At 38.6% G+C, this 17,328-nt stretch overlaps 1 protein-coding gene across 1 annotated transcript in view; it reads left to right on the forward strand.

Moving 5' to 3' along the window:
- Positions 1-17,328, forward strand: part of ZNF827 (zinc finger protein 827) — a 115,763-nt gene that overhangs the window by 45,934 nt on the left and 52,501 nt on the right. Inside the window, exon 6 of the mRNA XM_042469675.1 lies at positions 14,824-15,058. Coding sequence (XP_042325609.1) covers positions 14,824-15,058 — 235 coding nt within the window. The remainder of the gene's footprint in view (positions 1-14,823; positions 15,059-17,328) is intronic.

Raw genomic sequence — 17,328 nt, forward strand, 5'->3', positions numbered from 1 at the left:
GCAAACGTGAAATCATGTTTGCACCGTTATACATTTCTGTCATTACACACCTTGCTACAGTATTCTTGAAGAGTGTGAAAAGGCCATTCAAACTTGCCAAACTTTGTTCAGATCAGAGCGCATTGCTAAAGTAATGGAACAGAGCTGCTTCTCTATCAAGTGTAGAATTATCTGGCAGGTGGCATGATCTTTCACATTCTCAAACAGAAGAAGTTTCTTGAGGCTGTTATGAAGCCCTCACTAGTAGTGGGTGTTTCTGAAGTTTACAGAAACCTAGGATAGAAAAAAAAACTTAAAATCTATTCTCAGCCAATTAAAATGTACAAAATTACAGACAACCATTCAAAATCTCCAGAATTCTTTACCAAGCAAAGATGGCTACAGAAAGAAGTGACAGGTAGGGGAGGAGAAAGATCAAAAAGTTGATTTTTACGTCAAACCCATAAATTCTGCTTGAAGTCTTAAAATAAGAATGACCACCAAAATGTAAGCCTCTTCAAGACTTCAGCACCAGGTTGCCATTTCTTTCTCTTTCCTCTTACCTCAAACCCACAGCTTTTTGAAGTATGGTGCCTTATGAAAAGAGTCTAAGGTCTCCAATGCTTCTGGCCAGTAACAAAGGTATTGACTGTGCATGGGTACTGGACTTTTTTTTAATGAACTGACATGGCATGTTTATTTTACCCAAAAAATTATCTGTGAGCCACTTTGGGTCCCTCCCAGGAGAAAGGCAGCATACAAATGAAATAAATACATTTAAAAAGCCACATTGTTAGGAATTTTATTAAAATAATTAGACATTGTTGCCATGGTTTACTGACAGATGTGTCTGAGAAGAAATTCCCCCAAGGTTAAAATAAAAGTTAGAAAAAAGATTAGAACTTTTCCAAAACACATTTAGGATCAAAGGGAAGATCTTTTGACAGGCTACAACCTTTTCCTTACTCTTTTTTTAAACAAATGCTAAAAGTGGTTGCAAATGTTTTACTGTACATTGGTATTCTCATATGTATGTAACACACATAAAAACAACAACCAGTTTTCAAACTTTCTCTTGCTAAGTTCAGAGAACCAATGAACACTAGCCAGTTCTCTTGAGCATTTGCATGTGGGGGGAACTCTATTAAAAATCGAAACAACAGTTCAGTAGACTTGCAATACCTTATGTGTCTTTGGTTGTTTTTTGGTGCCACTGGCTAGCATAGCTACCCCTCTAGAAAATGGCCAGTATATATAGCATAGCTTAAAGACCATGGACTAAGTTTTCTGAGGTGAGTTTTTTTTTGAGCAGCACCAACTCACTTAATCAGCCTACCTGTCCCCCCCCCCCCCCCCCCCCCCCCACCTCAGACCCCCCCCATTGGTTTAAGCACACATGGTGGCTGCCTAAAGCAGCCATTTTGTGTTTCCATAGCCAGGGCAGGGAAAGCCTGATCCTTTCCCATCACAAATTGAAAAATCAAACCAAGACATAAGCCTCAAGGCACTTGTGCTTTTTATTTCTTCTAATGCGGGGAGAGGGTGTTTTGGGGCTGGGTGGTCTGTGGTGGATGCTGGGGGTGAAAATTTGACACCCTCCAAGGTTTGTCAAACTTGTCCACCAAACTTGTAGTGGAAGAAAGTGCAGATCTCAGAAGTGTGACATCTGATTTGTTTTTGACTAGAAGGTTGGGGACCATCACCCAGACCTTGTTGCAAATCTGTAGATTTAAGAATTTGGAATCCTGGAACTTATTTTGTGTGTCACAGCTGAAAGAAGCTCAGAGCCCTTCCAAACACATTTACACTTCTAATCATTCCACAAGCCAAAGCTCATTCTTCTTCCAGTAGTATAATTTAAGAGTGGTAGGCAAGGGTATAGCTGTGGTGGAATTCTGTTCCACAAATGAATTTTTTATTCACACCCCAATTTCTAGTATTGCAGAGAGTGAGGTGCTGATAATAATTCATACCTAGAACCATTGTGTTTGCTCTGTATGCATTCACTTGGTAACTTTGCCTACCCCTTTTCTTTGAATGCCTAGCCTATATTTGAGTCTAAAGACTCAACTGATGTTTTAGATTATTGCAGTGCTAGAAATTGGAAGGCAGAAGGTAATTTCAATTGGAGATACAGAATTCTTCTTTGTGGGTGGGCAGTGCTCTCATTTTGCTCCCCTCCTGTGGCTACATTTCTCGGGAAAATCTTTTTGTTGATTATATTGTTAAGGAACTATGTAGTAATCAGAAATCCTTGCTGATCTGCAAACCATCCAGAGATCTATCAGTAGATCCCAATCTGCCTTCTTTCTGCTCCTGCTTACATATAATGATTTATTTTTCCTCCCAGAGGCTACTGTGATGTCATTGTTAATCTGCTAATACAGGTAACATTTGCTTTTACCTTTTGCCTTCAGTTTGCTGTGAAAGAGGGGAGAAAATGTCTTCAGAACAGCAGTGCGAAACAGTAGTCAATTTTCCATTTGTCCAAAAGGGACATTTTTTTTCAAGCTTGTGAGTGCTTTTTCCCCCCTTGACTAAATATCCTGCTAGGTAGTAGTCGGTGGGAAATGTTCATATTCATACAGAGCTAGCATATTAATCACAGTGTAATGTACTTTAAAGTTTATTAGATTGTGGTGGATAATCTGCCTTCAAATAGCTTTGAGATTACATCAAATATTTCAGATGACCTTCTCTCTTTTTCTGCATGTGTATCTAATGAAAAACATGTTAATTTGAAAGATGAGATCATTTGAGAAAATGTTAAAGTGCAAGCAGTTTAAAATGTGCTCAGTAAACTTTCAATGAGAACTTTAAACTAAAAGCAGTGACCTAGTACATAGTGCTTTGCCATTATAGCTCTTTACTTGTTCAGCCTGTAAATGCCTTCAAAGCTCTGAGAATGTCTAGACAGGAGATGCTGTTTTGCACAAGCCACTTCATCCAAAGAGAGGTTGGGAATTATATTGCCATAATATAGGATTGGGAAATTATACTCTCATGTTATGGTAACCTGTGCTAGGGTTCAGTGGGTTCTGGTGTGAAATGGGATCTTGAATCTCACAAGACTAAAAGATGCTCCTCACCCATCTTTCTTAGCCATAAGGTTACCAGACCTCAGGGCCTGGCTCTGAGTCTCCAGTTCTTTGTGGATCATCTCCAGGTAGGAGACGGGTACAAATTTTCCAGTTTTGATGGGCTCGGCTCCATGCAAGAAGAAAGAACAGTGTGCAGATATCTAGTTCATCTAGCAGAGCAGAAGCATGCTACAGTTTCCAAGGCTTATTTGATTTGTTGCTGCAGCTTGCAAAGACTCTCAGGGGATCTGTTGTTGTTGGAATATACTCCACTCTTTAAAAATGCTCTCTCAGGGCAGTTTACAAATTGTTAATTAGATATTATGGATTTTCTTAGTTAGCTACCCTTTCCCTTCTTATTATGGCACCAGGGCTCACTCTCTGCTCTGCTCTGCATCACAATGGCTTCATTTTACCTTAATCTGGGAAGAACTCCCTTAGCTAAGATTTCTGTCTTAATTTCCAACAGAAAAATATTTTCTGTGTATATATGTTGATGTCTGCATTTGAATGACCAGTCGTGAGCAACTGCAGTTGGTATTTAAAGCAAAACGCTTAATGACAACATCAGGGGTTGTCCCTAAGTCTTGGAGGCTGTAAACAAGATCTCAAGTTTTGGTCTGGAAACCTCATGGCCAAGGCGATCCTGAACTGACAACTCTGTTTGTTATCCCTGTTTATTATTGTGTTCCAAAATGGACTCTTTAGAAAATTAGCTCCCCCAGAAAGACTCTGTCTTTGCTACTTTAATGCTTTGGGTGCTTGGAATCCTGTGAAATGCCACTTCCAAAGCTGTTTTGCAGGTCCTTGCACTGATTGTCATAAGGCAGAGTATGTGTATGTGGAGGAAGAGAGAGAGAGACCTAGAGCAGAAATGCTCTTTAATAAAATTACTATGTCTCTCATCCAAGTAAATCTTCATGAAGCCTTTGCCATACAACTCCAGTTCCTATCCCTTTCTGTAGCTAAAACAGTCATATATGGTGTCCTTTCTTTTATCTCTGTTGTGGCTTTCCATCCTTTCACCTGTTAATCACCCTTTTGTCAAATTTTTGATTGTAAACTTTTGAGGGGCAGGCTCCAGATCTCTCTTGTACACTGTGAATTTCCTGGAGAAAGACCTTGGTTTCAGTTTTTGCCATCTGTAACAAGGTCTGGAAAAGACGCTTGTCTGAAATTCGGGAGAGCTGCTACCAATCTGAATAGGCTGGGAGTAAGGAATAATGGAAGATGTAATCCAGCAACATTTGGAAACCTAAGATTGGATATCACTGGTGTAGGCAAAACTGAGCTACATGGAGCAGTATTCTCACTTGTTCTATATTATTATTATTACTATTATGTTTATTTATATCCCTCTTCCTCCCAATACAGAGACTTAAGGCGACTAACAAATCTAAAGCAGTCCAAGTTAAAACACTATAAAACATGCAAAATACAAGTTTAAAAAACAATTCAAACAATTCAAACAATTAAAAACATTACATTATTAAAATTTAAAGTTTAAAACTCATTTTTAAACAAAACAGCATCCATGTCATACGAAAGCCTGGCGGCATAAAAATATCTTTACCAGCCGCTGGAAGGACAGCAGGGATGGAGCCATTCTGGCCTCCTTGGAGAGGGAGGGCCATAGCTTGGGAGTAGCCACTGAAAAGGCCCTTTCTCTTGTTCCCACCAAACACGCCTGAAAGGGTAGTGGGACAGAGAGAAGCGCCTCTCCCGATGACCTCAATATTCTCATGGGCTTGTACAGGGATGAGTGTATATTCCTAAGTGACTACAAGATTACCTTGTTTGTGAAGCATTGAGCAGAATAATGTTGGTACACATATGAAATGTCAAAAGAGGGAGAACTAAGTACTATGTAGCTATATTAGGATATAAATTACACTGAAAATATCACACTTTCTGGTCTTTCATCATTACGGGCTTGCATTTGGACGGCATTCATGTTCCCTTCTGGGCTGTGTGTTAAAACTATGGAATATCCTGGACAGTTTTCCACCTACCCATTCCAAACAGCAGGGCAACTGTTTTCCAATATATCCTTTTGTCTGCCTGTAGAGGAAATCCCTTCAGGAAACCCAGGACAAGGCAGAAATGGAGCAAAAGAGAAAGCCTAGGGGGAATGCTAAGGAAATAATAAGGTTCTATTTTTGTAATCAAGGACGTCAGAAGCAGGGCAATTACTTCAAAACCAGAAGAAGGTAAAGTTGAGGAACTAGTAAAATGTAAATGTAGCTATATTGTAAAGCAGACTTTTCCTGAAATGATTTCAGAGCTCAGGCAAACAAGCTAACAAGTGTTTTGCTTATGTATATTATTATAAAGTTCAAGGATCAAGAGGACATCAACATTAATACCTGCTTAACTAACTCTAATATTCCTGTTATTGCACTATGCTTGCAGTTGTATTTGTCTCAGGGTCACACAGTGGTGGCAAGTGTTTTAACCACACTGGTCAATTATAACACTTTGATACTATTTTAACTACCATAGCTCCATTCTGTGGAATCCTGGGATTTGTAGTTTCTGGAGGTGCTTAGAATTCTCTATTGTACTCCCCTGAACTACAGCACTGGAATTCTCTGGCAGAGAATTATAAGAACCTCATCAAAATGCAGGTCCCAAGATTCTGTATGATGGAACCATTGCAGTTAAAGTAAGCTTAAAATGTTATGGTTGTGCAGTGTAGATAGAGCTAAGGGAAGGCAGTTGTTGTTGTGGGCCTTTGAGTAGTTTCTGACCTATGTTGACCCTAAGACGAACCTATCATAAGGTTTTCCAGGGCTCAGAGTGTACGACTCACCCAGAGTCACCCAGTGGATTTCCTCTGATCTTCAGAGTCCTAATCCAGTGCTCAAACCACTACACCACACTGGCTCTTAAGGGAAGGCAGACAAGGACCTAAATCATATTGTTCATCTCAGTTACAAGACCCCTGTTAAATAAATGGTATTTGCTTGTGTGTTGCTACAGTATTCATCAGTTGATTCAGTATGTCACTATTTTAACTAATCCATAGGGTTTAGGGCAAGGTCTGCCAGAGCTGAGTAGCCTCTTTCTCCAGTACCTTACTTTATTGGAGCCACTGTGCCCACAGCCTTTTCCTCTTCCTGCCACTTCCGATGCTAGCATAGTTATAGCAACATAATACACCAAATGGATTTCACCCTTTGTTTGAAGATGAAAAAGCACCACCAGTTACCAAATATTTGTTATGAAATGATGTGTATCAGGTTTCTGGAAACCCCTCCCACCAATTTTTGTTTAACTGTCATGAAAGACCTAAAGAATTGCACATGGTTATTTTTGTGAATGAAATTGGCACTTGACAAGATGCAAAAACATAAAAGGATAAAACACAAAGCTTGTGTTAAAAGATCTGAAGTAATAGAATAACCCATACCACTTTGTAAATGGCATTCTCACCTGTCTTGTTACACATCCCACAAGATTGTACCATCTTATACTGACTTCATTTGGCTACATAAAGAGATCAAATTTGAGATGTGCAGAAGTGGTTCTTGGTGTAAAAAATCTCGATTGGACACAAGAAAAAGAATATGTAGTGTTATGACAGATTTCCTTATAGTATCCTAGTCATGTCCAGGTATGCTAGCCAGAAGTGTTATTAGAGGAGAGGATTAAACTGTGCATGGAGCAGAAACAGAAATAGAAAGAATGTTTTGAAAGAAAGGCTGAGCAGCGAAGGTCATCTTGACTCTTGCACCTAAATTTGGAGTCTAGTGCCGGAACTCTAGAGGTCAGACATCTGAGGAACACATTTGTTCTCTCTGTTATCTGAGATTTTCATAGATAAAGATACGCAGCACATACCTCCAAGGAGCCAAGTTCACTCATAATGCACAGCATTTGGGAGGTTTACCCTTTACCCGCTGTGTTGGCAAGAGAGAATTGTAGGAAAAGGCAATTTAAGAAAGGGATCAGGAGAAGGAAATGTATGACCATGCTTCTGACTGGAAAATTCAGGGTAAAAAAAAGCTGCTTAAGTTTGAAATAAAACAAACAGCTTGGAAATGTGGTGGTTTTACAGGGTTTTGAGAATGATTGTCATACTGAAGGACACACAAAAGAGCAGAGCTTTTGTTTGTTATTGGTAGCTGTTGCTTGTTAATGCTAAATACAGTAGAGAGACCTCTTCTTTTTACATTATCTGTATGTATAAGCCTGCAAACTAGAAATGGAACAAAATGTTTAAATGAATAGGACTACAGTCCTACAGCATACACATTTATCTGGATGTAAGTCCAATTTTACCCAATAGGCCTTGTTTCTAAGTCAGCAAGTATACAGGATTATAGGCTGCACATCATTTGGATTTATTAAGCTAATGGTGGCTTCTGTATGAACCTCATTCCTTTATATATATATATATATATGAAAAAATGAGGTTTATATTGTGAAGCTACATGGAAAGCTGTTAGGTGAAACTGTACCACTGATCACAAGACATGTCATAAAAATCACATCCTTCATAGCAAAATGTGTGCCTTCACTTGACATTTAGCAGATGAGTGGGGATAAAAATGGAAGTAAATGAAAGTGGTGTGTTAGTATGTTACTGGCTTCACTGAGGCAGAGGTGAAATGATGGAGAGCTGAAGTTCAAACAGAGAAAACAGTAGGGTTCCGAAACTGTACAAATGCCTTACTGTTTCAAAGGCAGGACTATTCAAAGGCTGTTTTATGCATCACTACTTCCTCTGTTTATTTCTTCTGTATAGGAAATCCATATATAAAGGCTATGTATATACTGTTACATATCATGAATGTCCATGTATCCATTTAGTTCTATGTGCATATACTGTATGTGTATTGGAAAACTATGGCCAGTCACAGTTTCCCGCCATTCATGCACTTTGAGTAGATAGAATCATAGAGTTGGAAGAGACCACAAGGGCCATCCAGTCCAACCCCCTGCCATGCAGACAATCTCAATCAAAGCATCCCCGACAGATGGCCATCCAACCTCTGCTTAAAGACCTCCAAACAAGGAGAAGATAAGTCTGTTGCTGATTGTCATGTATGACAGTGTACATGCTCTTTGCATGTATGTTTCCTTCAGCAAAGTAACATCCACATAGGGAATTGTCATGTATTAGTTTACTGGTTTAATAATTACTAACTATTGTTTGAGAGCCAGTGTGACATAATGGTTTGAGTATTGGACTTAGAGACCAGGGTTTGATTCCCAGCATAGCCATGAAATCCATTGGGTGATCTTGGACAAGTCACACACACTCAGCTTTAGGTGAAGGCAATGGCAAACCTCCTTTGAGCATATCTTGCCAACCCCCCCCCTAAAAAAAATAGGGTCTCCATAAGTCAGAAATGACTTGAAGGTACACAGCAACATCAAATAAACAACATTGTTTGCTCAAATGAATACATTTTAAATCTCATATTACATCTTCTCTACATATTGTTCTGAATGCTGTAATTCATTTTCTCTCACTTAGACATAAGGGGTTGTTCAACTCAGGCAATTTGTATTTATTAAAAGGTGTGCTTAAAATTTATGAACCGAAATGTACTTCAGAAAAACACACAGCTCAATGTTATTTGATACGTGAATCAACCCATTTCTTCCTTTCAACCAATCCCTTTCTTTTATGGATATCAAAATTATGACTGAAGAAAGGGCAGTTTTAGGACTGTTCAATTATTCTAGCACTCAGATAGAACAGAACTGTGTGATGGTGGTGGTGGTGTAGTAGATAGGAAATGAAGGGGATTACAGTTCTGGGACTCTCCCCCCCTCCCCAAGAAATGAGGATACTGATCATTTTGCATGGGATTGCAAACATACCCCATACATTTAACCATGCAGTTTTAGAAGTGGTTTGCTTGTTTAAGATGCCTTATTTTCAGCCAGAGTGTTGGCGCCATGAGAATAAAGAAAAGAAAAAAAAACAGGAAATCTTTCTGGTTTCCCTTGGGGTAAGGTTTCCATACCTCCCAGTGACCAGTTGTTATCCAGTTCTAGGTATGCTACCTGTTGCAGGTTTGGAGCATCATCTGGCCTAGATTCCAAGCTTTCATTTAAGAATAAAAATTTTCTAGTCATTGTAGGAGCCATAATGTGAGACAAAAAGTATAGTCATTTCCCTTTCAATTTTTTTTTCAATTTCAGTAAATCTGCTTCTGCTTTTCAGGTGTAAAGGATGGAAGAGTGAGTGATGCGAACAGTGGAACACAAAAGCAAGGAAAGGATACACTGTGAGGGAGCAAAATGAGGGAGGAAAAAGAAGAGAAGGGTGAGCAGTGTGAACTGCAGAGTACAACCTGCAAGGGAGGATACATGCTGAGGACCTGCAGCAGTGTGGAACAAGGAGTAGGATCTGAGCAGTTGAGTGAATTGCAAGAGTGTGAAGTGAGGCAAGAGATGGAGTAGGAGGGAAGGGAGAGTGAGCAGTGCAAGCAATGGAGTGCAAAAGCAAGGGAGGAACAGATTGTGAGGGCACATTGCAAGGGAACAAGTGGAAGTGAGTAGTGTGAGCAGTGGCTGTGGATGAAACAAAGTTTCCAGAAGCTAGTAATGCAAATATTCTACTCCCCCAGCACATGCACACTTTTCTTTCACCTTCATGTCTTACCAGGATGTGATTGGGAAGATGGTATTTTGTGTTATTAGTGTCTGAAGCCAGTGAGATCATTGGCTGCCTCGCAGCCTATCACCTGTTCTGATGCAAGGGAAGCATCTGGATTTGACCTCCACCACTTTGTCTTGAAGCTGGGCCAGAACACTATAAAATGTTGACAACACGGATGGACAACTTCATGGCACACAGCAAGAGTAAAACAAATGAAGGTGCTATTTCATCTGTCAGCTACTTTTAACAATAATATACAAGTGGCTCCTCAAGCTGATATAATTATTCTTTTCCTACAATTTCTAAAAAAAAAATGTAATGACAGCCCATACCTACCTCTCTAAACTACTGTTGCTGGCATTTAAATTTCTACAAACATATATCTATCGCCAGCACCACCATCATTCCACAACTTTGTAAAGTGATCACAGGGTATTATGACATAGCATAACTTATCCTGTCAGCAATGAAAACAATAGATGGGATAGTCTAAGAAGCATAGGTTGACTCAAAGATATTTCAGAAGACACAAAAAAATGGGTGGCTCAAAAACTGAAGACAAAAACAAAACTCCTAGGACAAATGGATAAAATCCCTAACTGGAGGATAATTCCTAAGCAACTGGTGAATGTCATTTCTTTACCATCTGTCCTCTGGCATTTAAAACATTCTGCATGTTGAAATCATGTTACATTCCTTATTAATATTTGATTTTGTTGAACAAAGACAACCATCTCCTTTGATTTTAACCTTAAAGTAACTTTTCCAAGCTATACATTAGTTTATACATGGATTTCCATAGTTCATTAACTGTAGGCATCAAATCAGTGTGTAAATCAGCTGCCACAAATTAATCCCTATTGATAGAGCTTATGTTTCTCTTAAGGTCAGCTCAAACAATACATTTCACTAGAGACCATTTATACCTTTGGCTCAGAGTCATCATGTCTGTAATTTGTACCATTTGAATAATGGCCAGGTGGCAGTGTTATTCTATAGTATCTCAAGTTCTGAATGCTGTAATTCATTTTCTCTCGCTTAGACTCTAAAATGATGAACACCTTTCATAAAATCATAAGAGTTGGAAGAGACCACAAGGGCCATCCAGTCCAACCCCTTGCCATGCAGGAACTCACAATCAAAGCATCCCCAAAGGTGGCCATCCAGCCTCTGTTTAAAAACCTCCAAAGCAGGAGACTCCACCGCACTTCGAGAGAGAGTGTTCCACTGTCGAACAGCTCTTATTGTTAGGAAGTTCCTCCTAATGTTTAGGTGGAATCTCTTCCTGTAGCTTGCATCCATTGTTCCAGGTCCTGTTCTCAGGAGCAGCAGAAAACAAGCTTGCTCCATCCTCAATATGACATCCTTTCAAATACTTAAACAGGGCTATCATATCACCTCTTAACTGTCTCTTCTCCAGGATAAACATGCCCAGCTCTCTAAGTCTTTATGGTTTCCAGAACCTTCACCATTTTGGCCCCCCTCCTCTGGACACTCTCCAGCTTGTCAATATCACTCTTGAATTGTGGTTCCCAGAACTGGACACATTATTCCAGGTGAGACCTGACCAAATCAGAATAGAATGGCACTATTACCTCCCTTGATTTAGACACTATACTTCTATTGATGCAACCTAGAATCATATCGGCCTTTTTAGCTGTCACATCACACTGCTCACTCATGTTAACTTGTGGTCTGCTAGGACTCCTCGATCACTTTCACACATAGTCTCGTTAAGACAGGTTTTCCCCATTCTATATCTATGCATTTCATCCCCCCCCCCTAAGTGCAGTACCTTAGATTTCTCCATGTTGAAATTCATTTTGTTAGTTTTGGCTCAGCATTCTAATCTCTTTAGGTCATTTTGAATTTTCATCCTGTCCTCTCTGGGGTATTAGCTATTCCTCCTTATTTTGTGTCATCTTCAAATTTGATAAACATGCCCCCTATTCTTTTATCCAAGTCGTTTCTAAAGAGTCTTGGACAGACTAAATTATGTTGTCTTTCTTAAATTTTAAAACCTTTATGAAGTGTTAGTTTTTTCTTTGTGTGTATTGCTTTTGGTATTAATAGTTTTAATTGTGCCTTGAGAGTATTCAAAATACAATTAAAACAATTTTTGAACAATGAGTGCTGGTTGAAAGTCCAGTCAGAATCCTGTACCTGTTTAACCTGTGAATAAGCCCCATTAAGTGCAAATGGACACATTTCTGAGTGAATATATGTAGGACTGAATGTTAAGAAAACAAAAATAATGGCCACAGATAATTTACATAACTTGAGTGGATAATGAAGACATTGAAATAGTTAAAGATTTTCCATATCTTGGCTCAGTCATTAACCATGATGAAGACTGCAGTCAAGAAATCAGAAGAAGACTAGGACTTAGAAGGGCAGCTATGAAGTAACTAGACCAGATGCTGAAGTGTAAAGATACATAATTGAATACTAAATTGGTAGAATTGAAAAACATAGCTGTGTTATTCTGGAAAATCAGTATTCAAAGGGCTCTTGTAGCACCTTTGAGACTAACTGAAAGGAAGAAGTTGATAGCATGAGCTTAACGCAACTTGAACCTACTTCCTCAAGTGCCAAACATGCATTGAGAAGTAAGTTCAAGTCTACGAATGCTCATGCTATCAACTTCTTTCTTTCAGTTAGTCTCAAACGTGCTACAAGAGCCCTTTGCATACTGAATAGTAAAGCTAGGAGGGTCCATGCCATCTTATTTCTCATTTCTATTTATTGTTGTGAAGGCTGGACACTGAAGAAAGCCAATATGAAGAAAATAAACTCATTTGAGATATGGTGCTAGAGAAGAGTTCTGTGGATACAGAACAAATAAATGGCTCCTAGAACAAATCAAGAAAGCCAGCATGGTGTAGTGGTTTGAGCATTTGACTACAACTCTGGAGATTAGGCTTCAGTTCTGTGCTCAGACTTGAAAGCCCACTGAGTGACCTTGGACGGGTCACAAATTCTCATCCCCAGAAAACCCAGTTGCCTTAAGATCCCTGTAAGTCAGAAATGACCTGAAGGCACACAAGAGAGAACAAATCAAACCTGAAATCTCCAGAAGCCAACATAACTAGAATACAGCTTAGCTAAGTAGAAGGCAGTAGGAAAAGAGGAAGCCCACATTCCAAATGGAAAGATTGAATGAAAGAAGCCAGGTCCTAAGTGTGCAAGACCTGATCAGAGCGGTTGATGATAGGGTGAGTTGGAGGTATCTCATTCATAGAGTTGCCATAACTCAAAATCGACTTGATGTTATCAACAACAATATGTAGGATTATTCTGTACTGGTCTCTTTGAAAAGAATTTATTGCTTGCTGAAGTTTCATTGATTTCATTGGGAGTAATTATTTTCAGTGTACTCAAGAGAGCATGGAGAGTTGAGAATAATGTTGTCATAACAAAGAATGAAACAGATAACTGCATACTGCCTTAGATTCCCCACCCCCACCCCGTTGAATAGTAAACACTGATATAGAAAGGCTGGGTGCCTTCCAGAACCAGTCATGGCAGCTGAAGCTGATAAACATTTATACATGCATACATGCATGCACACACACGCACATACACACACACTAAATGAAGTCCTTATCACTAGTAGATGTAAAGTTCTGGAATTGCTCTGTGGAGATAATTAGGCACAGGTTTGAGACAAGGTACCAACTCTCCTGTTCCAGTGATATTCTGTTCATACTGTGCCTAGAACAACAGAGCTGTTCAATCTGGACTGTGCTGCAAAATAAACATTGCAATGGAGAACTAATACATATACATCACCATCGCCACCCCAAGAGACCAGCTCTCTCTACTGAAGAGAGAAGGATACAACAAAGCCGTAAATGGGAATAACAAGTCATAGATCAGGAACAAACATCTATTCAAAAGAACTTGCTAGACTCACCTGCAAAGTTGCAGAAATTCCATAAGCATTTCCCTATTTTTTTCCTTCTTTCCTACTTTAATCCTATTCCATTCCTCAGTTGATTGTTTTGACTGACATTCTGTGGGATTCTTGAACCAGATCATTGATCAATTTCTAAAAGCAAAGTTGAATTTCAGAGTGGACCACCTACCTTACAAGCTTTTTCTTTTTCTGAGGTGAGTGTCATGGTCAAGTTTCCTTGAAGTACCACCTTTGACATCTCTTTGAAGTGAAGGGGAACTAATACTTCAAAAGGGAATGGTCACTTCGCCTGCACTCAAAACTAAAGAATTTTTCAGCCACAGATAATAGTCCAAGAATTGCAGTGAGAATGTAAGAAAGCTGTTCTTTTAGACTTCTGTGTCCTTTTCTCGAATGAAAGACAGCAAGGTCTTAAAATGAATGTGTACAAAATTGGAGAGGGACACAGTAGAAAAGGAACAAACCCTGGTGTGACTCAAGAATAATTTTTCAGGATAGGTACAATTTTTTAAAATAAAATTATTTCCTTTTATTATCCATCATTCTATGTACCACTTTACATTGTTTCATGGCAAATAATGTAGATTCATTGAGTTGATTATACCTGCATGGACTTTTTGTGTGTGAGGGAGAGAGAGATACACACAAACACACACAGAGGAATTCTCTTATTATCTGCTATGTAAGCCAAAGCCATCCTGTGCACTATGGCTGAAAATCAACAAATAACTTTTTCAGATAAATTGGGAGCTGGTCTTTGACTTTGAAATTATTCATTTTTAATAGGCATTCTGCTTCAGTATATGTATTTTGTAAAAATAAATATTATTTATAGTTATCAATGTCTGTGAGTAACACATTTCTTCATTGGGAATCTAAATATCCCTACAATCATAAATTTTACTTGGTCTTAGAAAACTGCAGTATGTGTATATCTTTGTGTTCTATACAACATATTATTATGTATTTGTTAGGTTTTTTTTTTAATTCTCCTCACAGAACAAAATGAAAGAAACTGAACCAACATCGCTACTTGATTTTGCAAATTATTTTATTCAGATATTTGCCAAATACATATTGCTGGTGCTGTTACGTGATTATATTGTTCAGGAACAATATATGAAACCAGTATATGTTACTCATAATTTTTAAATTAATGTTTTTAATTAGATGAATTAGATGCATTTAATTAGATGTATTCCCCCTCCTCCATTCCATATTTACAGCGGAAAGTTACAAGGAATCACAGACAATAAAGATTAAAGAAGAGCCAATGGAAGTTGACATTCATGATTCCCAAGCTTCAGTTTCACCGAGCCAAAACATCAGTTATAGCACTTTACTCAGGCAAGAGATAACTGAACATATACAAAAGATACCAGAAGGACGAGTACTCCCTGAGAGAAACCTCTTCAGCCAAGATATATCAGTGAAGATGGCTTCGGAGCTACTTTTTTCAGTTATCAGGTAAATAAAGTAATTCCAGGCTCACAGTATATACTTCTTTGATATTGTTACATTCTGAATTTCTATGTGTTGGACTAAGAGGTTACAGTTCTTTTAAGAACATTAAGCTTACTTGCAAGTAAGGTTCATTCCAGACTATCTGAAAGACCACATCTCTCCATAAGAACCTATCAGAGTCCTAAGGTCAACAGGGAACGGCTTTCTCTCAATGCTGCCACCATCACAGGCTCCCTGGTGAAGACATGAGAGAGAGCCTTCTCAGTGGCTGCTCCCACCCATGGGAAGCTGGACGGGCCCCCCTCACTGTTCTCCTTCCACCAGCAAGCAAAATGTTTCTGTTTAAGCATGCTTTTAATATGTAATGGCTTGCAAGGAGACTTTTTATGGGAGGAAGGGTGCTTTTTTAAAAAAAACTTTTATATGCTTTTTGATGATTTTATATTGTTTTAAATATGTTAATTTAATATGATCAGTTTAGTTGTGTTTTAAAATTGTATTGTTTTAGCTTATTCTTTTGTGAGCCACCTAAGGTCCTAATTTAGGAGAAATGTGGCATATAAATAAACAAAATAAATAAAATAAATGAATTAATTAAATTCAACTCGTGGGGCTTACTTCTAAGCATAATAAGGATAGATAGTCTGTTGCCCTGCAGACGTTTTGGACTACACGTCCCAATGCCTCGTGAAAGCTGTAGTCCAAAACATCTGGAGAAACATAAGAAGCCATAGGTGGGCTTTGCCTGATGTATAGGATTGCACTGTTAAACACACTGGGACATTTCTAGTGAATGTTCCTCGAAGCATGCTGTAAAGCTGAGAGAATAAACCTTGTTCACTTTGTAGCAGCAAAAAGTCAAAAATTATGTTACACTCTAGACTACAAATCCAGAGTGCAATCTTGTTAACATGCTTGCAAGTAAGCCCTTTTGCGTTGAGGTTGTAAGTTTATTTTGGGCCTGTCATACAGACAATCAGCAATACATGTCACTCTGAAACATTGTGCTGGAGACAAAACAGCAAATATAGTGAGCCCTTGGTATCTGCTGGGGTTTGCTTCCAGGATCCCCCAGTGTGTAACAAAATCTGTGGATGCTTGAATCCCACTAAGTATAATGGCATATTATACATTAACTGACAAAATCAAGCTTTGCTTTGATTTTTAAAAAAATATTTTCAAGCTGTGGATGGTTGAATCTGTGGATACAGAGAAACAATTGTAGTGTTCTGTATTCACTGCAATTAAAATATATACATGTTGAGTATCCCTTATCTGGAATTCCAAAATCCGAAATACTGCAAAATCATCCACATGAGTGGCTGAGATAGTGACAACTTTGCTTTCTAATGGTTCAATGCATGCAAACTTTGTTCCATACACAAAATAATTAAAAATATGTATACAATTACATTCATGCTCTGTGTATAAGATGTGTACAAAACATAAATGAATTTCATGTTTAGACTTGGCTACCTCATTATGTATATATACAAATATATCAAAATCCAAAGAATCTGAAAACCCCCCACACTTCTGGTCCCAAGCATTTCGGATAAGGAATATTCAACCTGCAGTACTCAAAGAGCTGTCACCTTTCATGTTAGAAAGAATACAGTAATAACCATGTAAATCATTTAAAATTTTCTGTCCTTTTATATCACCCAAGTTCTCCCTCCTGAAGTATATGTCTTACTCTGCCTAACAGGTAAAACACCTGGCCATTACAGTGGTAGAGCCAGCCTTTGTATGGTGCTTGTTCATCCCATGAGGTGTTGTTCCTTAAAAAGGGTTCATTGCCATTCTCTCTTCCTGATATGCAGATATGAGGGAGGGAAAAGAAGACAGCTCTAGAAACTCCCTTGTTCCCTCAAAGTTTTGAACAAGCAAGTTTTCAGTCATGGCCGGACTGGAACATTTGAACTATATGCAGAGCTAAATATTATTTTCAATAAGCAAAATAAAATATTTCCTGTCATCTGCTAAGAGGGAGTTAAGGAAAAAATAGGGGAGGACTACATTCCTATCAGAGTAATTAATTAGCTGAGTAAAAATATGTCCATGCACTACCTAGAAACAAGGAAAATATGAAGCACTGTCTTTTTTTCATTTCACTTTTGCTGCATATGTGAAGTATGATTTTGGGAGGTTACCTGCAGTGAGAGCCATGAGCCACAGATGGTTCCTAGTGCGCCTTCTTCTTCTATGACTTTACATTAATATTTCCCAGTCAGATAACTGGCTAATGACTATGCCTGCTGGAAGTA

The sequence above is a fragment of the Sceloporus undulatus genome, chromosome 5, assembly GCF_019175285.1.
Source record: "Sceloporus undulatus isolate JIND9_A2432 ecotype Alabama chromosome 5, SceUnd_v1.1, whole genome shotgun sequence".
NCBI lineage: Eukaryota > Metazoa > Chordata > Lepidosauria > Squamata > Phrynosomatidae > Sceloporus > Sceloporus undulatus.